At 40.1% G+C, this 27,069-nt stretch overlaps 1 protein-coding gene across 4 annotated transcripts in view; it reads left to right on the top strand.

Annotated features, from left to right (window-relative positions):
• The first annotated feature begins 7,622 nt into the window (after positions 1–7,622).
• SYT9 (synaptotagmin 9) overlaps positions 7,623–27,069 on the top strand; it is a 64,396-nt gene continuing 44,949 nt past the window's right edge. For 2 of the 4 annotated variants that reach the window (XM_068147895.1, XM_068147896.1), the window contains exon 1: positions 7,623–7,961. In XM_068147895.1, coding sequence (XP_068003996.1) covers positions 7,814–7,961 — 148 coding nt within the window. In that variant the 5' untranslated portion in view covers positions 7,623–7,813. The remainder of the gene's footprint in view (positions 7,962–27,069) is intronic. The other 2 variants (XM_068147897.1, XM_068147898.1) reach the window with 1 other exon arrangement.

The raw sequence follows: 27,069 nt of genomic DNA on the forward strand, positions 1-27,069 counted from the left end.
TTAGAATCCTCTCCAAAAAACAGACAATATTCCAAGAGGTTAAAATCAAAAGATACAGTAGGCAAAATGACAGGAGCTCAATATAACAGCATCTGATTAAGATCTCGTTCAAAAGAGGCAAGGCCAGGAGTCAGCTCTTTGCAGAAAAGGCTTTTGCCCACAGATTGTAGCTCACAGACCAACTTAACAACCCACTTACAGATACCTTGTGCCCTCCACCTTGCTAAAGCAACCTCATCCCTTCTGGTTGAAAAGATACTGTTTTGATGAAAAGAACTAAAAAGTCACAGTGCCTAAAGAATGAACAAGGCTCTTAAAGTTAACAGTATCTGACATAGGATGGGGAATATTTGCATGATAATTTCACTATATAACAAGAAAAAATATGGAACAATGAATCTCAGTTTCCTGTATAGTGGTTTACTGTGCATATTTCTATCTGGAGTAATTAATAGCGAGTGAAAACCCTTCTCATACAGCAACCTAGGTGCTTGCCACTCTTTATTTCTTAGCAAACAACCCATATGTTTTCCAGACACTGATCATGTGTAAGAATTTATTTTTATCATAAACTCTGGTATAACATGGAAGTTTAACTGCTGCCAATTTCCAGTTTTCCCTAGATTTAGGTAACAATATATTTTGGGAGTATGACTCAAGAAATCATTCACATGAGCAAGTAAAGCAGGTGGCCAGGACCTACCACGTGGCATCAGCTTCATCAGAATATCCTCAGAGAAGGAAACATAATTCTTAACTGTTTGTGGAGATGATCAGAGGGTGGGATAAAAAGTGTTTTAAGGTATAGGTTGCGGTTATTACAGCCAACAAAGCAAACTGCAGAGTCTATTGCCTCAAGGATTGATCAAGGATTTAATCACTGTGTTGCCTGTTAGAGTCAAAGAAACTAATTTACACATGGTTCCTCAGTCATAAGTTTAAGTTATGGCATGACAAAGAAGCAGCTTACCTGCTTTTCCCTCAAAACTGTCTTATCCATCAACATAGCTCATTTCTTCACTAGTTTTAGCTGCAAGAGAATAAAACTTTTCACCAATCCACAAGGGGACATGTGGATTTATTTTACTTGCAAGCAGATCCCATCTGATATATCATTTAATTAAAAATGGTTTCTAGACCTAACTATCTTTCAAAGAAGGCCATGACTTCAGTAACACTAGTGTTATCTATAATTTACACAGCATTAAATTACCAGAAGTCAAAAAAGGGTTTTCTTTTAGATGTTTGGGTTTTTTTCTTGTTTGGTTGAAGGGTCTGTAACCTTTTACATTTCAAAGCTAAAGGACTATATCCTCCCCACTGAAAGCTATTTTCTTATCATTCTCTTACAAATTCATCAAGCTATAAGCCATAAAACATTTTTATTCCTTCTTTTGCTTAGGGAACAGTAACATGTAGCTGTAAGCTGCTGAATGGAAATACATTAGCAGAGCTTTCCTGCAGTCCACATTACGACTGAGCTCTTACATATATGCTCCTATGAACTGTACCACTGAGTGAAAACATCAATAAGAGTTAATTATATAAAGGTTCTTCTAGACAGGATGATGCCAATTTTCAAACTAATTTTTATTGCAGATTCTGCTTCTTGAACTAGGAAAAAAAATTCCTTAGAGATAATAACATTTACTTTATCCAGTGGCTTTAAGGTTTGCTAAGCCTGGTTCAGGTTTTAAATACAGTCCTGAATACTAGCTAGACCAATTTTTTTCTGAACAAGCTACTTTCAGTGACTATCACATCATCATTCCTTCTTGTGAAAAATGGGCTCTATTTTCTATGCATTTATAAATACTCAAATGATATAAGGATTTTATTTTTTGTTACTGACTGTAGATATATTAAGTAGAGAACTAATTCCTTTCTTGTTATCATTTGCCTCCCATTAGCATGTTAATATAAATAACAAGCTTTGTCGATGTATTTGGAATGAGTAAGACACCTGTATGATATCAAGCTTTCATCTTCCTTAAGGATTTGGGTGCTTCAGCACATGAAGGGAGGATACTAGGGAGAGTGCCTCAGAAAGAAATAGTGCAATAGTTGTTAATCCAGGAATGCTCATTTTAGCATATACCTTTTTTTTTCCTGAACAGTAGTCCAGAAAGCAATGTGAAGATCAACACTTTTCTCTTTAGCCAAGAATAACTCCAGCTATTAGAAGGCAAGTCAGTGTTATGTCTCTAATCTAGCTACAGTTACAGTGCAGTTGAGGGAACATACTTCAGCAGTAAAAGGAAGACATCACAGGTGATGATTTGGTTATTGGACTATCCTTCACTTGCAATGTAAAACTGAAGTGTTCATTTGATTGTTCATATCTGGGGTGTAAAATTCCTTCTTTTACACCATGCCTTCTTGTATGTTTTCAAGGTTAAAAAAGCAGTAATAAAAGCATCATCAACTGACAGGTAAACATAAGAGAAAGTGTCATAAATAATAACCCATAGAACAAACAAAACCCACCAGATCTTAGATGTCCAAGAAGATGGCTTCATGCACAACATGCTGACTCCATCAGTTTTCATTGGACTCTCTTCAACTTTCAGGTGTAGGGTCAAATTCTGAGTCATAGCTGCATATACATATGCAGAACTTCATCTAGAAAGGAACTCAGGGTTGTGTGCTAGCTATGGCTTCCCTTGGTAGCAGAAAGGTCTTTTGGCACTTCTTCCTATGTTTATTTGCAATATCTGAGACATGCCATTAAAGGATAGAAAGGTAGACAAACCTGCAGCATCCAAAGGGGACATAAAACCCACTGACTGCAAAGACAGGACTTTAAATCCATGCGAGCAGTCAATAACAAAAACCACAGACCACAGAGCTGGGAATTCAACAATTCCCCTCAAGCTCAATTCACTCTCAGGACTGAATTAGTCAGTAAACTTTTTTTCCCAGTAGTGTTTGCAAAAGTTATCAAGGAAGAGATTGTTAAATTAGAATTGAAGTCGATCAGAAAAGAAGGTGTGTTTTCCTCCCTCTTTATCTACTTTTGAGGGAGCTTTCTTAAGATAGATTAAAATTTCACATGACAAGCTACAGAACCCAGATTCCTCTCTATTAACAAAGTGCAGGGTGCGAAGTTCAAGAAAGAGGTCATGCTATAAAGAGGTCATGACAGTGATCAATCATCTGAACTGTCTTGGAATCATGTCACACTATTTACACTCTCTTCTACTTTGACCTTGCATCTCTTTCTCTTCCCTAGGCAATAAAGCCTTGTCCAATGGCAACACGGGGAAAAAAACAACCAAACAAATCCCCCCACAAAAATCCTGCTGATGAGCTACAGTAGACTGAAAATAGTTGTATTGCTTTTTCTCACAACCGTTATTCAAACAACTCTTCCATTATCTATGCCCCTTCAACTCACTGGAAGGTAGCTTCAACACACTGGAAAGTAGCTTCAACTCACAAAAGGTAGTTGAGTTCCAGCTGTATCGGGATATCGTACGTCAGACATGTATTCCAAATCCTCTAAGACAGCCCATTTTCTAATGTTGCTTGATAGTATCTAAGAGATTTGATATTGCTCTTCCCTCAAGACTGCTGTGAGAAAGCAGCCTACCTACCATCATTCACAAAACTCCATAATGGCATTTTGCTCATTCTGACACAGAAATAGCTTACAGGCCTCCTGCAGAGGAAAGCTCTAAGCTAGCTTTTAATGCTGGGTTTATGTATTATGCTTTAAAAGTCTGAACAGATATCAATAAAGGGCATATGATTCCACAGAGAAAGCCTTAAGACTTTATAAATACTATCACACACAACCATCCCTTCTTGTGTTCCTTCAGCACAGTATTTAATATTAATCTCAGTATCTTTAAATGTCTCCATATTAGTAGATGCATGCAAGCACAGCTATAGAAGTTTTGTAAGACATTCTCAGAATCACACAGAATTACAGAATGATAGAGGTTGGAGTGATAATATCATCTTCCTTCTAGTTAACTCTGACCTTTTCCCATGTGGCCTCCAGCAGACAATGAAGAGTAAAAAGCCCAGTGGGGGTACACCTGTTTTCTAACTAATGCCTCTCAAAAGCAAAGCTGCCCAGAGAAGTAGTCTCATGAAAACTCAGTAGTAGTTACCCACGTTCCCATTTCTAACATGGTCACCACAGCATTTTCTACTATTGAGTAGCATAAAAGAGCATTAAGAACAAAAGGTGAACAGTATGTGCACCTATGAAAGGCAGTAAAGCAGAAAATCTGGCACAGCCAATAAGAGAAAGATTTGATAGATTTATCAATTTTTGATCCTGCACTGGCATTTCCCTTCTACAGCCTGGACTTCAGGTGGCTGTCTTAAGTGCAATGGCATCCTTTAACCACAACAATGTCCCCTTAGATCTCTGCATTTTTGTCCTACTCTTTAGTCACAGAGTTCAGCCACTTTGACTTTGGGGAAAAAAAAAAAAAAAAAGAAGAAGAAACAAACAAACAAACAAAAACCCAACTCCCCCCAAAACAAACCTTGTTTGTCATGTTGCATTTAGCCCTATATGTTTCCTTGATTTCCCTGAACACATGTGGCCTCTCTCTTACATTTTTTAAAAGAAAAATCTATTAACATGAAGAGCTATACCTGCCTATTTGTCATTCAAGCAATCATAAATACTTGATACAGATATTTGGTAAGTTCTACTTGCAGCACATCTATAATAAAAATCCTGATGAAAGTTGCCTTAGTTTCTTTCAGAAAGGCGTTCATTTCATGAATGCTGTAGCTTTGAAGATGATTTCATTGCCAAGCAACCCTTGTGTTACTGCCAGAACACAGGGGAAAAGCTTTATTTCAAGACGAGAAAGAAGAATGTGTCAACTGATGATGACAGAACAGTTGTAGGTCAAACAGTTAAACTTATTTTGACTGCATGTGCAGCAGGCTTAGGGATTCTTTTTCTAATGTCTGAATACACTGTATAGCGTGAGGGCAGCTCTGAGCTAAACAGTAAAACCAGACTTACTGTCTGTACAAGTTCTAACTCTTGTGGTAAGTTGAACAAGAGTGTCTGAATGCATCATGCAATGCACTTTGCAGACCTAAGTTACTTGGCACAGCATTCACTAGGGATCTCACACATAACAGCCCTCTGAATGAGCAAAATCTGCAGCTGATACGTGAATAAACTCACCACAACTTGGAGTGCCTGCAAGAACAGAATCATAAAATCAATGACAATGAGAGATATAATCCAGTTTTCACAATCAACCACAGCAAGAAAAGGTTGTGTTTGCTTTGAGACATAAAATCACACTTACTCCTGTTATCTCCAGAAAGAGACATGGATGTTTGAGTAGGAAGTGCATTTAGTACCTGCTCAAAGTTTTTGAGAATAGATGCCTTTGTTCACTAATAGTGATGTCCAAACAATTTCATGATCCACCAGAGACTAAAAAAAATTCCAGCCCTCACCATCTGCATTACAAACATCTCAGCACTTTCAAATTGCTGTTATTTTAACATAAAAGAATACTTTTTAGTTATGGGAGAAAGAAAAATAATTTATCTCTTCAGCAGCAGGCTGTCCAGAGCTCACTCTGTGGCAGGCAAGGATCCCAGGCTAGTGGTGGATAGGCTTGTGAGCCCACAGGATAAAACCCACACTCTAGTAAATGCCTTAATATCACTTTGTCTGTTCCAGACAGAGTACAACCTATAGAACAGGAAAGCCATCTAGGTCACCAGAATATAGCCCAATAATCTGCTTAAATGAGTCACAATGCACGAATTGTATGGTAATTCAAACTTGGTCACAAATGATCTCTAGAGAGCTTAGACCATACCTCTCTAATGTCTCTGTCACTGGTCCTTGATAACTCTTATCTTTCCTCTTCTTTATTACAAATTGCCAGCATTGGCCAGGACTTGATTTTGTATCATGGATTTAAGTTTGCAGACTAGTTTCTACGCCTAGAGAGTTTACATGCCTACATACCTACAAATAATTCACTTGACCTTTTAAAGCTCTTTTTCCCCAAAAAAAATATTTTCTTACATCTGATTCTACCAATTTATTTAAATTTTACCTCCTTTTCTCTGAAGTAGGAAGAGCAGCAGTACCACTAAAGCCTTGTCTTGAGCTTCAGAGAAAGACTTGTGAGTGACAGGACCTCTTCAGAACTGTCTGTCCACCCCCCTGGAAACTTGGAGAAACAATCCCGTCATATTGGCATTTCCATCACCAAGGTGAATATTTGTGCAGCATTTATTGAGAGTAGTAGGAAATCTCCTTATGCTTACATGTAAAAATGTACATAATTAAAATCTCTAGTCTTCAAAAATATGACCATAACAACAAAAGCTATATACCATTTTATTACCTAATAATTCCCAATAACAACAAACTAATGTGAAAGAGTTACATATTTACTGATAGAATTATACCTGGCTTATACAGTAACGTATAAGTGAGGAAAAATGTAATGCCTTTGAGACACAAGCAATGCTGCCAAGGCACTAGGACACAAGAAATTACAATAGTAAACAGCTTTTGCTGTTAACATCCACTCCATTTGCAGAATGCGTCTTAGGTTATTTCAGTGGCATACTTTTTTCCTTAAAGAAAAAAGCTTCTGCTGGATGATGTTGCTATACACTATTTCTAGAACTGTTATGAGCAGTCTTTAAACAGTAGGCTGAACATCCACAGCAGTCTGAACTTTCCAAACTCACCATGGCCTCTGACATTTGCTTAAACTATTATAAAAAGGAGAGAGAAAGAAAAAAAAATCAAGTTAAATGGAGCAGCCAGTTCTCAGCTTTTCCCCTCCTGACACCCACCAGCCTCCCTGCCCACAAATGCAGCAAGTGAAGCAGCACCTTAAAAATCCCCTACTTGACAGGATAAACATGCTTAATGACAGACGGTCCTTACCCTGCACCTCCTCCAGGGAGGCTCTCCTGTCTTCCCTTCAAGCTAGGGCCGGTTCTCAGCCCAGGGTTTCCCATAGGTGTTTAACTCTTTCTGAGCCATCACCCAAGCCAAAACAGGTACCTGCTGCAGAACACCATTCTGTCCTGAGCAAGCATCAAACACTTTCTCTTGTGCGAGGTTCCCGGCAGGTAGGGCATACCTTACTTATAATTTCCAGACAATTAGCTAAGTGAATAGAATAATATCCTAATAGGGGCAGGCGGAACACATGAAAAACATACGGTATTTAACAAACTGTTAACTGTAAACGCGGGCAAGCAAAGAGCAGGTTTGGGCCTGGCCAGTGATGGAGAGGAGGAGGATGAGGAACTGTCCGTCAGGACCCGCGCTTAGGACCGTCCTTCACCAGACCCTACTGCGCCTGTGAACTTCTCTCCCTCTCTATTTCCAGACTCGCCTAGGATCTTAGCGCCGCGGGTGCCCCGAGCAGAGCCCGCAGCCGAGCCGGGTTCCTCGGGTTGGACGCGGGTCGGGGTGCGGGGGGGAAAGGGGCGCGGCGACCAGCCCGGTTAGGAGGAGGCACAGCCGGCCCCCCCTCTCTCCCCGCTCGCTCCCGCCGTGGGAGAGAGCTGCGACAGCGAGGCTGGGCGGTCGCGGCGCCGGCCCTCCCCGCCTCGCATTCAACTGGTGGGACCCCCTCCTTCTCGGCCCCCAGCAGCGGCGCGCAGGCGGCGGGACGAAGCCGGCAGCGGGGTGGCTCGGCCCGGCCCGGCGGGGCGGGCGCCGCTGGCAGAAGGATGATGCGGGCGGCGGCCCCGCGGCGCGGGCGGCTGCAGGCGGGCGGCGGGCAGCGGCGCGGCGCCTGAGCGCAGGGCTCCGCTCCGCTCCCGAGGATGCTGCGGGGCGATGCCCGGCGACAGGGAGGACGAGATTTGCCAGAAAGCTCTGCAGCTGCTGGCCGAGCTGTGCTCCGTCGGGGCGGTGGAAAACGAGAACTGCCGGGATTTCATCTACTACCTGCGGGACAGAGCCCGGCCCCGCCTCACCGACTCAGGTACGGCCGCCGCCGTTCGGGCTGCGGGCTGAGCGCGGGCACCGGCGGCCTCCCCCGTGCCCTGGCCACAGGAGGGGGGTGAACGTCCTCGAGCATCCCTCGGAGGCCGGGTGCCGTGGGGCGAGGCCTGCCGGCACGGCGGGAACTATCCCCCGGGTGCGAACAGCCAGGAAGAGAAGGCGGAAAGGAGAAGGGAGGTCCCCCAGGAGCCAGGGGTTTTGAGGGCATTTGCTCCAGTCTGGCCGGGGTAGGACGCTCTCCCGGGCTCGGCTGCTCGCCGCTGCGGCCGGTGTTGCCGGATCTCCGTTACAGGCGCCCGGCACCCAGCTGTTGGGTTTGCGAGCCCCTCGTGGGGCAGCTTCCCCGCCACAGCGGGTGCGGGCAGCGCAGGGGGCGGCCAGGGCCGGCAGCTCCGTCCCTCGGCTTGGCTCGGCTCGGCTCAGCTCAGCCTGGCCGCGGGGCGGGTCGGAGCTTCCCTGCCCGCCGCTGCCTCCTCCGTAGCTTGCTGCAGTGTCACGAGCCGAGGGGCAGCTGCTGTGCTCCGGGAGTCCTCCTTAGCACTCTGGGTTTAGTTGTAAGACAGGGGGGGTTCGTAGCTCAGTTGAAATGCGACAGAATTTAACCTAACTTTCCAGTTCTATATTTTGCCAGCTAAAAAGGCTGTTCCTTGGATTTCTGTAGCATATGCGGGGGTTGTAGGTCTGACAAGACGTACACTGAGGTTTTGTGTATGTGCGTGTGTCTGGGTTACAGTCGCTTTTTGTTATCTTGGCATACCACTCTGACTGAAAAACTTTAACTCGAGGGAAAAAAAGCTGCAAAAAAATGTTGAAAGATTGATGATGCCCTGTACATCTCTGCCTGTAAGGGAGAGGCACATTACAATTTCTAGTAGGAGTTTATTATATTTGTTTTTACATCCTCGAGTTGAGTTTGCTCAGTATGAGGAGACATTTAGAGAGTTAAAAGTTTATAAACGTTTGCTGTACTGCAAAGCTTTGCTGTTAGATCAGCTGATCAAAGCACGGTATTAATTCCTTTAGTATTCTCCAAAATAAATCAGTTAATTTTGTATAGGGCAGCCTAATGACACTCTGTTCTTTAATATATTTCTGTAATCCAGCGAGCCTAGAATCGGGAGTGTAACTCACTGACAAATGTTTGGATGTGCTGCTAAAAGGCCCAGAAGAAACAAAACAAAGTATTTATTTGTAAAGAAAGATCTGCAATCACAATAAATGAGTAAGGAAATTTCTGACATTCAGCTGACTTGTATCCAACCTATTTGCAGTCATTCTGGCTTTTACTCACTTCAGAATATTAAAATGAAAGTGATTTGTGCAATGTTTAGTAAGGATTCTTTAGGCAAATTTAACTGTTTTGTGCATATAAGCAGATCTAATTGCTTTGTTCACATAAGCAGTCATTTTTGTGACAGACACCTGTGATTTTCTGTAATTTTCATTTACCAAGGGATCAGTCACATATTTATATATCAGGTGATGATTCCAAAAGTGTCTGCTTAAATCAGGGCTCACTTTGAATAGTAAATGACTTGAAATGCATATGGAGACTTTAACCTCAGCCAGTTGGATAATAGCTTTTCAGATTTCCTTCAGAAGCTACCTGCTTTTTTTCTATCAGCCTTGGGCAAAAGGAGTACCTGGCATCTGTTTGGGAGCATGTTTAAACGTGGCATGTTCAGTAAAAATTTATCACCTCTACCTAAGGATAAAACAAAATCTGTATCTATTTCAACCTGTTTTGCTTAAACAATTATTATACAACAGCCTGCCAGTATTGTTGCAAACCTGCTCAATTACATAGAGCAGCAGTCGCTGACCTCTGCCAGCTGATACGCAGCAGCAGGGAGCAGTTACACTGCAGGCAACATCTTCCTATTGGCCTGAATTTTAACATTTTTATTTTTTGCTACTGCAGCCAGTCTCAGAGGGTCTAGCAGGAAACATGTAATCCATAAGTCCTGACTTGGAAACCACTTCTGTAGGGTAGCAGTGTCAGGAATTTATTAAATTGCTTCATCTTAACATTTCTTTGATTAAAATACATCTACTGTCCCAGTGAACTTGCTGCCCATGTAGTTTGTTTAGTTGCTCCTTGGGTGTGATAGCATGGGCTGTAAGAAGACTGAATACATGGCTTCCAAAAGAAGTAACATGATTCATAGTCAAAGGATAGTATATTGACTAAATCCATCTTGATTTACATAGTGAGTTTCATTGACTTAACAAGGGAGAAATGGCATTAAGAAGCCCTGACAGCTGCTCCATTCACTTTACAGCCACTAGTGGTCTAAACATGTGAATGTAGTCTGAACAGGGGTGTGTAGAAAACCTGTGTTGAAAGACAGCATCTTCTTGGCAGAATTAGGCAAATGAAGCAATCTTTGTTGTGAATTGCCTCTCTGCCCTGTGTGAAGGTGATCTGATTAGGAGAACTGAGCAACTTCCACTTACGCCAGCCAAAACACCAATCTAAAAATGTGTACAACTTTGTAAGAGTTAGGAAAAGTGCAGCTAGAAAACAAACATGATTAGCTTTTGTACAGGAATTAAAGCATTTCCCCATGTGTATAGAAGCTTTTCTGCCATAAAGTGGCTACTTGCCTAAGTCCAGCTACATGATGGATACAGCTGATTCTCCAGCACATTTGATTTGAGCCATGCATGGATGGTGGCTTTGTTATGGGTACAGGTACAGTAGGTACTGAAAAAAAATCAAACCTAATTGAGGCACTGAGCAAGCTTAGGGGTTGCTGAGCCTCATATCAGGGTTTGTTTACAAGCTTAACCTCCTGGTGCCCCTCAGTCCCAGCACTGAGCAGCCAGATCCCTGGAGATCCACCCGTTTATTCCTGGCAACTGATGCAGTTGGCTGTGTGGCTCCCTGCCGTCTGAGTGGTGTGTGACTCAGACTAGGGGTTAGGAGGGAAGGGGGACAGGAGGGGACGGGATGCTTGTGGTATGCACAGCATCTTTATTTTTCATGTAATTTGCCTTATTATGGGAAGCACTGCAAAGTGCTTAGAGCATAGTTTCAGGGGCTAATGAGTGCCAGGTTTAATGCATCAGTCCGCTAGATTTAAAGGGTGACATGGGCGAGTCAGATTTTAAAGGTTTTTCAGAAAAGTAAAAGTGCAAATTAGGTATTTAGTGAAAAATCTTCATTTAGTTCATGAATATTTATGTCAGAGCACCCTTTAAAATCCCAATAAGCATCCTTAAGCATTTGGATACCTTAATAAGGTAATATCTTCTTCTGTTCCATTCTTCTGTTCCCTATTTGCAGAATGTTGATAACAGTCTATATCATAGAGGGATTTTATGAGGGTAAACTGCTCAGTCTGAGTATACCAAGTACATAATGCATAGGGCAGACTCCTATGGATATTAAAGTGTAAACCCTGTAAAGCATTTGAAAACAATCACTGAAGATCATTTAATATCACCCCATGACACTAGATAAAGTAAATATTGTAGATGAGGAATGGAAGTTGCTTGACTAATGTGTAAAAAAACCAACAAAAACCAACCCAACACAATTCAAAACCCAAACAAACACAAAGGTAGAAAATCTTAATAGAGGCCATTAAAAGAGAATTAAAGACCAAAATAAGTTTAATTTTCTTGTGGACCATTTCTTGAATAGATTTTCATTGCAACAGAAACTTGGTGTGGCATGAATTGAAGCTGGCAGAAAGGGTATATAAGTTTTTGTGCATGTAACTGTGGATCTTTTAAAAAATGGATACTTTGGTGGGGCAAAAAGCCATCAGGAGGCAGAGTTACATGGTTTTGATTTAGGATAGTTTAGAGTTTGGCATAGAAGAGAGGACATTTTTCAGTGGTTGGATGAAGTGCCCTGGTTTTGGTCTATCTAGCCATGAATTACACATCCATGGTAGGTAGCTGCTTTGGAGTTGCATTCAGGCATTTGAGAAATGCTCTTAAAGCTTTTGCCACTGGGTCTTTTGGGAATTTTTCTGTTGTTCTGTAGTGAGTCTTTTGTTTTTAAAGAGCCAGCTTCCCAGAGCTGGCAGTGGTAGGCTGCCATTGCTCTTTGTGGACCTGACGGATTTCTGCACTGCCTCTGGTTGTAGTGTTTGTAGTTGTTGCTGACAACTTCAGAGCAGCTTGTGCTGCTTCCAGTGACTGCTAGATAGAACAAAGAAGTGTTTAACATGTCGTATGTTTGCTGGTGTTTGCTAAATACCAGTAAAATTAAGTTATATAAAGGAAAAGTGTAAAAGAGTTGCACACCAAGACAACCTTATGCAAAACATTCTACAGATAGAGTTTTTCTTTGTTTAGTTAAAAAGTATGCAGACCTTGAAAATGTGGAATAAAAAAATCTGAAAAGGTCAGAAGAAACTGTTCTGAACTTAAGGACTGGATGAAAAAAAGATGCTTCCAAAGATAAGGGATATAGAAACAGGCTAGGCCATTAAAAGTCAAGTTTGCTCTCCTTTTCTGTGGTATTGCATTGCACGCCATGAGGATAAGCCAGCAAGGTCTTAAAATATTTGCCTTCAAATTAACTAATAGATGCTAAAACAGAACATACGGTGAATATTGTAGGTATGGTGATGGCCATTGGGCATAAATTCCGCTACAGGTCATTAGTGTGAAATGGATATTGTACCATGACAGAAAGTCAGATTTCAGTACTTGGTGAAGGGAGGTACAGATAGTCAGCAATCAACAATCTAAAATGTATGGGCATGGAAACATGATAGATATTGGAGACAGTGTATGAGAAGGTGCAGTTACAGTCTTGCAGTAGAATTTAAGAATGTTATTAATCGGTCCTTTATTTTTTAACATACACTTTCAACTTCAGGAAAGAGAAAGGCTTAACTGGCATAAAGGTGGCCTCCCAGCACACTGGTGGAATGTGAGAACAAATGGTTTCTATGGAGAGTACCATTCCACAAGACTGGTCATTCCCTAGAAAGCTAATACTCACAATTAAATAGTGTCCCAGCAAGCTTTCCTTTAATTCAGAACTGAATTTGATAACAAAACCTGCCTTCAGAAAGTAGTTTCATTTCTTAATATGGTGTTTTCAAGTTTTTGTATCTTGGGTGACTTAGTGGTTAATCCCCCCGACCCACCAACATTTCCAGGAACTTACCAAGCTGCAGAGTTTCATCTACATGCCAAGTGCATATAGATTTTTCTAGAGAAATACTGAAAGTGTTTACAATTTGTAAAAGGTTTGACTGGGTGAAATAACTCTCAGTTTGTGTTTTATTTTAGTCATTATGAGCCATTGCTTTCCATATTTTTAACTTTATTTTCCCCTTGCAAAACCAATGTGAGATGCTACAACTCCAAACTGATAGTATTCTGTATGTTGTGCTACTGCAAAACTCTTTGCCAAACAGAGGGCACATGGGAATCGTGTTCACTGACATGATGTCAAATCAATGAAGTGTGAGGCCCAAGGTCCTTTGGGTTTCAAGAACCAAAGTGCTAGTTCAAGAGTTTAAAAAACCCAAACATGCTGTACTTTTGAATAAAAGTGTGTTATTCTTTTTCTCTTTTGAAAAATCAGGTACAAATTTGCAGAAGGTGAAAATAATTACTTCCTGTTGCTTGCATCTTCAGATGCTCTGCTAGTTTAATTCCATTTAAACAAATAGACTCTCAGAGATTTTTCTGTCACACTGATAGAGTTCAGTATTGGGGGGGTTTATCTTAAACAGGTAACTAAACTTTGAAACAAACTGCAAAAAAAAAGGAGCAAATTTTGTTAAAAGGGACTACCTTTGTGCTTAATAATATAGCTATAATTAAATTATTTAAAATAAAACAAAGATTTTAATTTAATTGCAGGAAACTTTTTGCTATAATAGATTGTTGGTCTTTTTTTCCTGGTAACTTAAAGATGTACAGATGCTGAAGTTATGATTTACACTACAGAACCAAAGAAAAGGAAGACTACAAAGATAATTCTTAAGATAAAACTGATCTTGAGCTTTGATCAGGTTGGAGCATATAGTCACAGAATCACAGAATCACCAAGGTTAGAAGAGACCTCAAAGATCATCAAGTCCAACCTGTCACCACAGACCTCATGACTAAACCATGGCACCAAATGCCACGTCCAGTCCCCCCCTGAACACCTCCAGGGATGGTGGCTAGTCATATTAACCGCTGTTCAAACATGAAAGGACAGATCTTGGCACTACTCAAATCACTTGACATTTTTCAGGGGTGTAAAGCTACTTCACTATAGTAGTACTTTCCTTTAACTTGAGAAGACAAACTACAGTCCTGTCCCTGGTCTTGGACATTGTGGGGAGAAGTAAGTTTATGAGAAAAACATACAAGAAAGGGGGCTTCTAGCCCTTCTTTGACTCTGCATCCATATTCAGTATTGGTGTGGAAAGCAAGAACTTTCTGTCTTCCATTGCCATGTTAGATTTACTTCTCACTTATTTGGGAATTACACCAAATGTGTGTTCTTTATTGCATGCACTTAGCACTGAAATTATAGTATAATAGTGTTATGCTTGTGTTAGACTGCTGCCAACTACGTCCATTTGTATTTAATGGAGTATGTTTACTTGTGTATTTACTATAGTCACTGTGCACATCCAAATAATATTTATTTACTTGCAACCATATTTGTGAAGTAATCCTAGAAGTTAGAATAGAGTACTGATTGAATCAGAAGTCGGTTATTTCTACAGTCATCCCACAGTTTATGCCAGTGTCTCCAAATGTGCAGTGAACATTGAAGAAAATGGTTATTTTGAACTGTGAGTAACAAAAATATACATAACTGAATATAACCTAAAGAGTAATGACAAAACATCAACCTTATAAAAATCAGGATGGCTAAACAGCACACAGCCTGTCTTACACCTGAATGCTCATCTTAAATGCAGGTTTTGCTGATGAAAAACAGTAGGCTAAATTTAGTCCCTATACGTATGACTGTGCTTGTCACTAAAACTTCAGCACTGCATTTGCCATAACTTATTTCAATGGGATTTGCACATTCCTCCTAGAGAGGGGGAAGAGGGAAAAGAACTTGCTAACTATAGCTTCCTAAGAAATATCCATAAGCCTTCCACAGGCAACAGTTAACATTTGGACACACAAAGCTCTGCTCACTAAAGTAGAGGTGTTACTGTAATGGATTTATGGATCATTAACTCCTCAAAACCCCCATGAACCTGGGTTACAATAGTGCTGTTTCTTAGTACTGGAAAAGTTCTGAATTGTTACAGTTTTTGTATGATCCATGCATTTAGTGACCCAAGTACAAATGATAGGCCACATGGCACTCCAGATAGCTTTCTGGAAATTTCCTTTCCAAACTAATTGGTGAGAGTTTAATTACACTGACAATTCAGAGACCTAGAAATGTGAAGTCCAAAATTATTGTTGTCATAACAGAGATCTAGCTAAATTCAGTCTTGAGGCCATGCATCACCATAGTGTGCAGTAAGTTGAGATTGAAAATAAACTGCAATTTATGTATCTATGTTTAAAACCACATTTGTAGGGTTTAGCTCTCCTCCACTAAAAATAATGGTCATTGTTTTAGTGCAAAGCTGTACTTCAGAACTTTGTATTGTGCATCTCTTGCTATATTTTGTCATGAATTTAAGACCCTTTGTGGCGTTACTTAGATCAAAGAGATGAAGAGAGATTCTTTCGGTCTAAAGCTTTATGTCGCTTTCATATTGTTACCAAAATTTCAGTTCAAGGAATAAGAATTTAGAATAATTAATTACAGATGGAAGGATTTTTCATAAAAATGCTGTCAGCTGCAGCTTACAAAATCTGTAATTCCTAAAGTTCATTTTACAGGATAAATTGTTTTTGTATTTTCTGTAGTGCTATTAAGTAGTGCATTTATTTGGAGAATACAGAAATAATTCTGTCACTTAAAGATAATGTTATGTACAACAGCTGGTGGTTTGCACATTTGTTACTGTTTGGTTTCCTCTGGCAGACGTGTGCTACAGGATTTTATCTTGCATACATCCTGTGGTTATTTGGAATTCAGAAATACAGTGGATGCAGTCGAAACTGGCATATGTGTATGTCTCAGCCAATTTACAATCCACATGTGTCTACCAAAGATAAACATTGAAAGAGTCCACGAATACATAATCTGTCAACAAAAGCTTCTAGATGCTTGATATAAATCCACCAAGCTAAAAGAAAAGTCAGGCACTTACGATTTTGGAGTTAAAACTTTCAACAACTATCTACATTTATAGGAATTAGGATTTGAAATAGAGCCATTCCTTCCAGTGTATTTTCTCTTTCTTTTGTTTTTTTTCAGTGTAGTTCACACATACCTGACTGACTTCCTTGGAAATATATTTCCTCGGTTTATTAGGTTTCCATCAGGAAGTTTGTTCAAAGTTTTTTCATTCTACCATTACTGTCTGTGAAACTCCCCAAATACTTCCTTCCCCCATGTGATGGAACTTTTTCGTGTTCATACAAAACACTTTGTGTCTGGCTTCTCCATTGGTTCTCTAGGTTGTGTGTGTATATATATATATATATATATATATATATATATACACACCTGTGTTTCAGATGGTTTTTCACATCAATGTTCTCATTGCTTTGCTCAAGCAGCATCTCATTTTATTTAGTGCCAATTTCCCTAACAGTTTTTACTCAGCCCTGGTGAGACCCCACCTGGAGTACTGTGTCCAGTTCTGGAGCTCCTATTACAAGAGGGATCTGGAGGTGCTGGTACGTGTCCAGAGAAGGGCCACAAGGATGATCAGAGGGCTGGAGCACCTCTCCCATGAGGACAGACTGAAGGAGTTGGGGCTGTTCAGTCTGCAGAAGAGAAGGCTCAGAGGTGACCTCATTGTGGCCTTCCAGTATCTGAAGGGGACCTACAGGAAGGCTGGGGAGGGACTTCTCAGGATCTCAGGTAGTGATAGGACTAGGGGGAATGGGATGAAGCTGGAGGTGGGGAGATTCAGGCTAGATGTGAGGAGGAGGTTCTTCACCATGAGCGTGGTGAAGCCCTGAAATGGGTTGTCCAGGGAGGTGATCGAGGCCCCGTCCCTGGAGGTGTTCAAGAGCAGGCTGGATGAGGCTCTGGCCAGCCTGATCTAGTGTGGGGTGTCTCTGCCCATGGCAGGGGGGTTGGAACTAGATGATCCTTGTGGTCCCTTCCAACCCTGAATGATACTATGATACTATGATTATCTGTGTTGTCTGACCTCAACAGTATGGTTTGTTCTCTCCTCACATTTAGCGTAATTTCAGAATGCAGTTGTTCTGCTGTTTAATCAATCAATGCATAATGTTTGACTCATCTTTCACACAGCTATCTCAATGGGCATTTGGCCACAGTTAGATAAAGTTCTCTTTAGGCATCTCTTTTAAAACTTTCTACTTATTTGTGATTTCCAAGAGGCTCATGCCTACAGACTTAATAGTTTCATTACTTATTAAGATATTTCAAAAGGTGTAATTACAACTCGTAATTCAGTAATAATTATCCTACTATATTATATGGAAAGGAATGTACAATGCTAATTAGAAAATTATCAGTAATAGTAATAATAATATCAGTAAGTCTTACAAACTTCTGGTTTTCATTTGTATTAGGAGTTTTACCCATTTAAAAGGGAAGTTTCTTAATTATATTTTTTTCCAGAGAAGTGTAATGGATAAAATTAATTCCTAGTTATTCTAGTTATTCTATCTGGTTGTTTTTTGGGGTTTGGTTGGTTGGTTTTGGGGTTTTTTTGGTTGGTTTGGTTTTTTTTTAAACCTACCATAAATAGGGTGATCTCAAGTATTCATTAGGCTAAGCTTCTGTGCACAGCATAAAGAGAGAGAGTGTTTCCTGAGTCTGGCTACAGGGAAATAAAGTAGGTACTGAGTTGGTTTTACTCTGTTCCCCATAGCAGGGCTGATAGCCGTGGCATTATGCCAGTTTTTACCTGCTGAAAAATTAGCAACCAAATATGGAAAGCTCTGAACAGAAAATTCTTTTATCAGTACTATTTTTTAAGCTTTACCAATTTGCTTTGAGTAGTACAAAGCACAAATCTAGTAAATCAGTAGATCAAATTTTGTTTCATCCTATGATTGTCACCTCTTCTGCAGTAGACCATGCCACAAGGAAAGGTGCCTGTTCCTGCAGTTGCCAATAATGCATCCATGGGAAAAAAAAGTCTAACTTAAACTTTGGATTTTCTTATAATTTTTTAATTGATAAATGTTAATGGTGATTGATGAATCCAAAAAATAAAAGGAGACCAGAAATTAGGCTTAGCTTGTAAACAGAAAGGTGAAGAGTTGACCTGTTTTCTCGGTTTGATTTGTTCTAAATGCAGAGCTATTTCACAAAGAAAGAGCGGTGAAGCCTCCTGGTGCAGTAGGCATGAGCATGAAGCCTGATGCTTGTACTGCTTGGGAAACGGATGTGAGGGGCAGAACAGGTGGCCAAGGCTCTGAAGAGGGAGACATCACTTCCCATTGTGTTTTTAGTGGATCAAAGAGCACCGAGCAAATTCGTGGTCACTCAGAAGTTAACTGAGTTGAAGCATGGAATTTCAGAATGCACCTAAGAAAAAAAGTAGGATATATCTGCTTATCAGTAGGTAGGAAAAGTAGTGGCTATAGCTTGTTATAGTATACTCCATTGTAAGAAAGTGTATTTCTGGTTTATATTACACTAACATTTGCCCTCCCTCCTGAATTCAAAGGACTTTTGAGCTTGTTTGGGGAGTTTGCTGTAGAAAAAGATAAAAGCAGATCTGTTCAAATGCATTGGCTGCCTTGGGGTCTCATGAAATGGTCATTGCTTGTTTGTTTGGTATGGGGTTTGTTTTTGAGGGTTCCTGGTATGGCAAATCTGCCAGAAGAAGCATGATCTGACGCTGGCAGCAGGGTTGTGGCTAGCAAGAAGGAGAAAGCTTGGCCATTGTGGTTTCACCTAATAAGGAAAACCTGTCACCTCCCTTTCCTGTGCAGCAGCATCACTGTGCCTGCCAGCTTCTGTTAACTGCAGAAGGTGTAACTTTTATACCTCTGCTCAATCTAAAGTTACTGTCTTTCTCCTGCCTGCCTTATTCATTCTCCACCTGTCTCTTCTTCTGTTGTTGTTACATTATAAAGAGTGATTTCACTAGTCAAGGTGATTTCTTTCTTACTGCTGCTGTGAGCCAGTGATGATAAAATAGCTAAAAGCAGTGCCCAAAATAGCAGTGCACAGGTATAAGTTTGCCAGAGATTTCATAGTAATTACCATGTCTGTCCTTCTGTGATGTAGTGTTACAAGTGAGACCCAGCACTGCTCTTTCTTCCTTTGATGTATTTTGGTTCCTCCTTTTCTGTTTTGCTTGGGTGCTGGAAACCAGAACAGACCTTAATAGCAACAGAATCAGCAGCACCTCCGGCCACCTCAGATTTTTTTTTCCCTTCTAGAATTGGAGGGGGAGCAATTTTCTCCTACAAGAACATCTAAAATCCAGTCTCAGGATTTAATTCTCATCTTAAAGGCCCTGTGCACCATGAGAAGGAATAGAAATTTTGTTAAAATGGAAGTTCTGGGATTTGATATTTTCAGTGGTTTGTCTGTTTTTTCTGTACCCCTTGTCATGAGGAAGATTTCCAGTGGTAGTTGTTGCCATGGTACTAGGGAGGATGAGGTGTCTACTCCAATCTTAAAACTAAAAAAGTAAAAAAATCTTATGTTTGTATTGTGAAAAATGATCTCTTCTGACAAGTAGGGCTTGTTTATGCAGAGTGAATACAGCACCACTTGTCTTATTCCAAACTGGAGAGAGGCTCTTCAGGTCATTCCCTATGTGTCAAGGCAAATGTGAGCTTCAGCCATGCTGGAAAAGCCTTAGAATTAGGTCTGTCCTTCCATTCCCTCGTTAGCTGTTCAAATGAACAACCGCTTCACGCCCTGCCGAGCAGCTGATTGGCCTTGGAGGGAAGAAGCTTCTGAAGCAGTATTAATGTTTCATTCAAAATCCTGAGAGCCAGGGAGAAGGGGAGGGGAATTAGGGGAATCAGGACGGCCTTTTATTTCACCAGGCCTTTTTCTCTTGAGCAGTATCTCAAATTGTTTCCCACACTGGATACACTCTCAGGGTGGTCTTGCTGACTTGGTGAGCTGTTTTTGCCAAGGGTAAATTTAACATTGTATAGAGATGAGTTCATCCCTCTTCTCTTTGCTTTTCTCTCTCCATTCTCCATTCCTCCTCCCAGCCCTTAACAGTGTCTAGTATGACATATGCTGTACAGGAGATGGAGGAGCAAAGGAGCTGTGCAGTCCCTACATCCTCTGATATTTTCAATGCTGCATTGAGACCTAGTATATTTACCATGTGAAAATCCCCTTTTATTTTCTCTGTAAACAAAACAGAAAGCTGTAAAATTAGTGACTTCAAATGCTATCTCAAACAGGGGGAAAAAATATGATAAAGCAATGAGTTGAGGAATGTAGTGCAGTGTGTGCCAGCAAGAACAGCCAGCTGCATCTGGGAAATACAGAAGTCCTTGGACTCCAACATCCAAACCTGTAAAGGAGGAACAGCTCTTCATTTTCTGTAGCAGTCCCAGCAGTTTGAAATATGATTGGTAGCCATTGCTGTGTTTTTATCACAATCATAACATCATTGATGTTAAAAGAAGCATCACCTCAAACTGGGTATTCGCATAAGAGCATGGATTCATGTAAATGGTATAGCACGTGCCAAGGTTATTAAAGCTGGAAATGTTGCTAACAAATAAAACCAGTTTTCTTATGATAGGAGTGCAAAAAATGTTAATTAAAGGAGTGTTGCAGAACTAATTCTTGATTAAGAATTGCTTTTATGATGTTTCAAACAGAAATGTTCCTGGTAAATAACAGCAAACAGATGCTAAGTCCTTAAGTATTTTAAATATTGCTTATTCTTTTACCTGTCTTTGGAAAAAAAGGAGGAGAGGCATTTAAAAAAAAAAGGCAAGCTTTTACAGAGTATTTCCTGACTCAGCAATTGAATGAAAGGAGTGATGCTGACAGGCTTGGTTCAAGGTAATGGGAGGCTTAGCCCCAGCCAAGGAGGACTGTGAACATATAAAATAGCACAGGAGATGCCTGTCTGTAATTCTGCAAAGCAAATATTAGCCCACAATATGTTAACGCCAACTTAAACCATGTCAATACAAACTTGTTTGATTCAGGGGTGCTGTTCAGAGATGGTAGCATGGTTTAGCTGTCTGGAACAGATTATTAGCTGGGGCTGTGAAAACTAAGGCTCTTTTCTTAACTGTGCCTGTCACTTGGTGTGTGATCTTGGGGAAATCTCTCAGTGCTGCTTTCCCCTGCCTTTTCAGTTGCCTTGCAGTACTGAAACACAGTTAAAATTCCAGCTAATTCCCTGTCTGTAATCAGTAGAGAAAACAGGGCATGTCTCAAGTGTCATGTCAGTAAAGCACTGAGCAGAAAACTGCCTAAAAAGCAGTCAAGAGAAAACAGTGGGCCTAAGGACATGGGTGGAAAAGTAGCTTCCTGAATATGGTGTGCTCTGTTTTCACAGTGAAGAGGAAACTAGACCCTCTGCTTTGTTGAGGCCTCTCAGCACTTTACGCTTATAAATAATAAACAGAATGTATTTTCCTCCTGTGTAGGTTAGCAAACAGAAGTGTGCCTCTGTTGTCAGCAAGGAAGCCATAATTGAGAGGCAGAGATTTGACAGAGTACACATTCAAGTGGGTATAAATAAAAGCATAGGGAGGATTTTGAAACCTGTTTATGTGCTGGGCTTAATCTGAATGTTTAGCTGTGGAATTGCTTCTTGATATCTGTTCACAGGCTTGGATTTATGTTTTCAAACCTAAATCCCTCCCCATACTGTAGTCTGCATCCAACTGCAAGAGGACTAACAAGGTAACTTTCAGTTGTCTTTTGAATATCCCAGCATTTTGCTGTTTACTGCGCCTTCTTGGCATAAGAGTTTCAAACGGTTACTTTCATGGCCTGGGTTGGATTGCAGATACACAAAAGGCTATATGATGGTAATCCTGTGAACATTATTGTAGTAGAAACACACAATACAACATAACTATCTTAGAGGGAGAGGCCTTTGTAATGTACCCCCAATGTCCAGTTTGCGTCATGTACCTGATTAAACAGTGCATTTTTACTGGATTTCGTCATTTCAGTATGTCTCAACATGCATGTTTTGCTCATATTTAGGAAACATAAAATGAACCACTTGCCTCTTACATAAAAGTTCTCTAGAGATACTGATTAACACCGAAGTAACTCTACTCAGCAACCTGCTAAACTGGAAGTTTGGAACATACAGCTCTTTGAAGTGCATGGACCTTTTCCCTCCTTCCTTTCCCCCTTCTGTTATTCTTCCTTTTTGTAATTAGTTTTTTTTTCTTTTTTTTCCCCCTTCTCCTTACAAGTGAAATGTTTTCTGTTTTCTTACGATTCAGATTTTAGTAATTCCAAAAACTACTCTTTTTTTCTTACATTCATCTGAGTTTCTGTGATTTGGGGGCACAACTTAATCCTCCTGACAATGAAATTTTAAAGGTGTAAACCAGAGCCTCTATATCTGACCTCATAACTACTGCTTTCACTCAAAATGATCTCTGAGACTCGCATGTTCAAAGAAACTGACATGAGGGAAATTACTTGTACCCTACTGAAGCTGAGTGGGGATTTGATATATAAGACCTTCATGTATTTTTTTTGTATCCAAGACTTACAGTTTGTGTTTGCATAAAATATGAAATGACTGCTTCTGTTCAAAAGATTTACCCCAGTATAATAGTGATAGATTTTGAATGGTCTCATTTATTTCATTTTGTCTTACTAGAACAATAACTGTATGCTGTAAGAGCATAATTACAAGAATTAAGAACTTCTTCCTTAAAAATATGAGAATATGATAAATTTTCTGCTCAATGCTATGCACTGTCAGTGAAAGTTAGAGATCTACAGTGTGAAAGTTAATTTTTGCTAAGTTAGTGAGTCAAATATAGGTTGTTAAATGTCAACCCAATAGTGGGAATAGTGTGGGAAAGGTGGGAAAGGCAGTAGAATCACAGACACTTCCTGAGAGAGGATGTATACAAGCACCTGACTCTAAAGAGAAGATTCAAAATAATGCTCATGTAACATTGTTTGAGGTATATTTTGCCATAATACAGTCAAACTATCAGAAGAGTGGGTTTAGTTTGTTGGGGTTTGTGGTTTTTTCTAATTTAATTATTTACTTTAGGGAGTCATGTGAGGCCAGGATAAGGAGTAGAAATCGGTGGGTGTCTTATCTACACAGGGATACGGGATGACAAAGAAAAAAATACTGAGTGTTCAAGGAAATTACCCTAACATCATTCAGCTGAAGTAGCTGAAAAATTAGCAAATCCCATCAGTGCATTCCAGTTAGCAAGGAAAGTGGGTTGTAGCAGTCTCTGGGGAGCTGAGAAGAAACCCTATTACTATTTTTAGTTGCTTTTTTTTTCTGGTCAAGAATAAAAATTTGAGATGCCAGAGGGAAAAACAGTGGCTAGAAATCTAATCTACCATCTACGTTTGGTTTTCCTTTAGAAGTAGCGGAATTCTTGGAGTTCCTCAAAACCCAAAGAATTCCCCAGATCTGAGAGTCATCCAGCTGAGCAATTCTTGGGGGAGGAAGGAAGACATGAAAGCTGTGGCTCACTGTTTCCACACCATTCTCTTAAGTATCTCACTCCTGTGGTATTATGGTTTCTGGGAACAAGCTGCTGCCAATGTTTTCTTTTTTCAAATCTCTTTGTATTTCTGAGAGGGAAGCAAGGAGAGCAGTTGTTCTCCCCTTGGAACAGGCTTGAGGAAAAGCAATCAGGAGTGTGCAAGAAGAACTTGCAAGATGGATGGTCCCTTCTCTATATCCCATTTGTTCTTGTATGTCCATCTGGAGAGACAAGTTTATAATATGGAGGGTATATCACTGATAATAACTGAATCAGTGCTAAAAACCCCAAACTATGCCATATACCATCATTATAATTCCTCTTCGTGGTAAGGTTATTTATCTTCTTTTTCTTATTTATTGCTTGAGTGAACCTAATGTATTCGAAAGTATGTTTTAGAAGAAGTAAGATACTGTGCAACTGGTGGTATTTCACTGCAGAATAATCCCTGAAGGGATTTGTAATCCCTTGGTACTAAAATCATCTAATAGTGAGCCAAACTTAATAATAAGCTCAGTGCTATGAACACAGCTTTGTATTCAGCCTCATTCTGTTTTAGTTAGTATTGCCTACTAATTAATTATTATTATGTATTTATCAATGACATCCAGAGGCTGGCCTAAACACCCTTGATCTGCTGGCAGCAGCAGTATCAGTATGAATATAGGTGGATACTTTGTTCTCCCACTGTAAATGTAGACTGTCTCTTAAAAGATTTGTTAGTAAGTCTGCCTTTTAGCTAAACACAACAAGACAGTATATGCTGGACATCAGTCAAAGGTGCACAGTGACACATCTTCCTAATTACTATTAATGTTTACAGGATTTGGAACGTCCTAATTGATTTTGGCACCGAAACTACAGTCTAGTAAATTGCTTGGCACCTTTGTTTCATTCTAGGTCTCATTGAGAATCTTGTATGCAATTAACAGTAATTGCTATACTCTATTTATTGTAAAGTGCACAATACATTACTATTTGGTTGTTTGGATCTCAGAATTGGGGAGTTAATTGCTTACAGAAATACAGTTTAGAGTAAGAGAATATTTGTGTTGAGGGTTTGGGGTTTTTTACAGAGTAGGAAGATTTTAACATAGTTCATGTGTCAAACACATTGTCCATTTGTACTTGAAATCTATACTAGCTTCAGGGTGAGTAACTTGTACATAAAGGCACAGCAGGTGCTACATTACCAACTTCTGTGGCACAACAAGAGGAGTTTGATCTGCTGCACACCATTCTATTTGTAGTAGTGTATGTCCCCCCTGTGCTGCTGTCAGCAGAGAAACTTGAACCAGTTGCCCATTCAAGGCACGCATCAAGCAAGCCTAGAGGGCTAACTGCAGGAGGACCCTGAATCCAGATTGCCAAACCCTTGGGTCCACCAGGAGGAAAACTGCTTCACGTATGAGAACCAATGGTGTGCCTCACTCAAGTGAGTATGGCCAAGCTCCCAGTACAGATGTAAGGCAAAGCTTCGACAAAAAGAACCCTTCCCTTGGCCTCCTCAAGTGCTAAGTAACTAATGTGGACATTTCCTGTGTTATTTAGGAAGACTCTGGCTGAAGACATGAAACAATTTGTTATACTCTCTGTAAGACAGGGCCATTGTTTTCACCATATGGAACTGTGCAGTCATTTTTGAAAGGAATACATTTTCTCCACATTTCCTGGGGTACAAGGCGGAAGAAGCACTGAAGCACACACCTGAATACAGCTGCCAGTTTAGCCTGGCAGTATTTTCTGTTGAAACAGCCCAAGCTCCAGAATTAACATAGACTGTCTAGAAACCTCAGTCAAAGAAAGAGCTTTGTAGGAAGCTGTCTAGGACAGCAAAAACCTGAAGCCCTTTGTACAGATAATGGAAATTTTCCTTCACTGGAATGGAGAGCAGTGTTGTCTCCTGATAGCACCCAGGGTTTGGATGTTGGAGCACAGTTCTGTTTTTCAGGTTGAGCCTGGCAGCACCTGCTTTTTTCATTTTGTAGTGAAACAGCCAAGTTTTCTTGGTGTCCTTCTTAAAGCAGAAGTTCCTCATATTAAGACACTTAGCTGTTCTATTTTTTCTGGTGAAAATAATTTCAGGAGATAAGATACAGATCTGGCTAAATTAATTTAATTAAAGAAAATGCAAATCCAGGAGAATGAGAGTGTAGATTCTACTTGCTGCAAGCATAAATCTCTCCAAGAGTTTGGCTGTAAGCAATAATGACAATAATTGTACATTTAAAATATTGGAAATATCTTCTTTGAGAATGCAGAATGAAAACAGACACTTTGATTTGAATTTGTGCGAGTGGAAAGAAAAGCCTAAATATCATGGACTAATGTCCAGCACATTCAAACTATTTTAGAGCTTATTTTTAATCCAGTTCATTATTTTGCTATTCTGTATTCCATTAATTGTCAGATGAAAGTTGTTACATAATATGTGGAGTGGTGTTTCGATAACAAAAGATTACAAAAGAAATACTGCAGAGTTTGTTTTAAAGAAAGCATAGCAAGATTGAAATCTGCAGAATTTGAAGTTAAAAGAGGCTGTTAACTTTGATTGCAGTTACACATACATGTATATATCCAAGGAGATTGGATGTATTGCATAGGGTATGGAAGACTACTACAAATCTTTGCTGCAGGAATCATTTAGGATTATACGTGAACACCACTGCTTGAATTTTCTGCTCAGATCTTCCAGCATTGTTACACTTACCAAAACCTGTGTTTCACTTTTTTATTGCAGATGTTCATTGTAATTGCTTTTTGTGGTATTTCAGGAGTCCTGAGATAAATTCTTTTGTTTTGCCATCTAAGAACTTATGCTTAGCAGTCAGTCCCTTTGTACTGCGGAGTATGGTGACACAGCTTTTCAGTTGTCTAAGCCACATTCTTTCTGCAAAGGTTGTGTCAGTTGGTTCTCTACATGTTGGCAATATACCTAAGGTCTCACAGAAAGCAGGTGCATTTGGAGACATGGCAGCTTTCTCAGAACTCAATTATTTAATTAACTCATTTGTTTGAGAAAGATTATTTGAAAAATCCATACCATCTGTTTAGTGGTCAAAATCTTGCTTGTGTGCTAAGCAATGCTTATTAAACTCTAAGCATTTGTTCTATTTAGTTGCATGCTGTTTCACTAGAAGCAACTGGAAAGTTGCTAGACTCAAAATTAGAAGTGAGAAGATCCTGGTTCCTTTTTTTAACTTTTCGACTGATTTACCTAATTTCACCTTGAGCAACTGTGCTGCGTGTTCATTTCTGTTGCCTATTTGTGAAAAGACATTTAAATAACTTTGACATTTATAGGAGGAGAGAAAAAGCTACTTAGTGATAAACACTGTAGTCATTGTGATAATTCAGCAGCTTTGTTCTACGAGCTACTTGATGATTTGGATAGA

The sequence above is a fragment of the Melanerpes formicivorus genome, unplaced genomic scaffold (genome assembly GCF_026170545.1).
Source record: "Melanerpes formicivorus ecotype bairdi unplaced genomic scaffold, bMelFor1.0.p_v2 SCAF_16, whole genome shotgun sequence".
In the NCBI taxonomy this organism is placed as follows: Eukaryota; Metazoa; Chordata; class Aves; order Piciformes; family Picidae; genus Melanerpes; species Melanerpes formicivorus.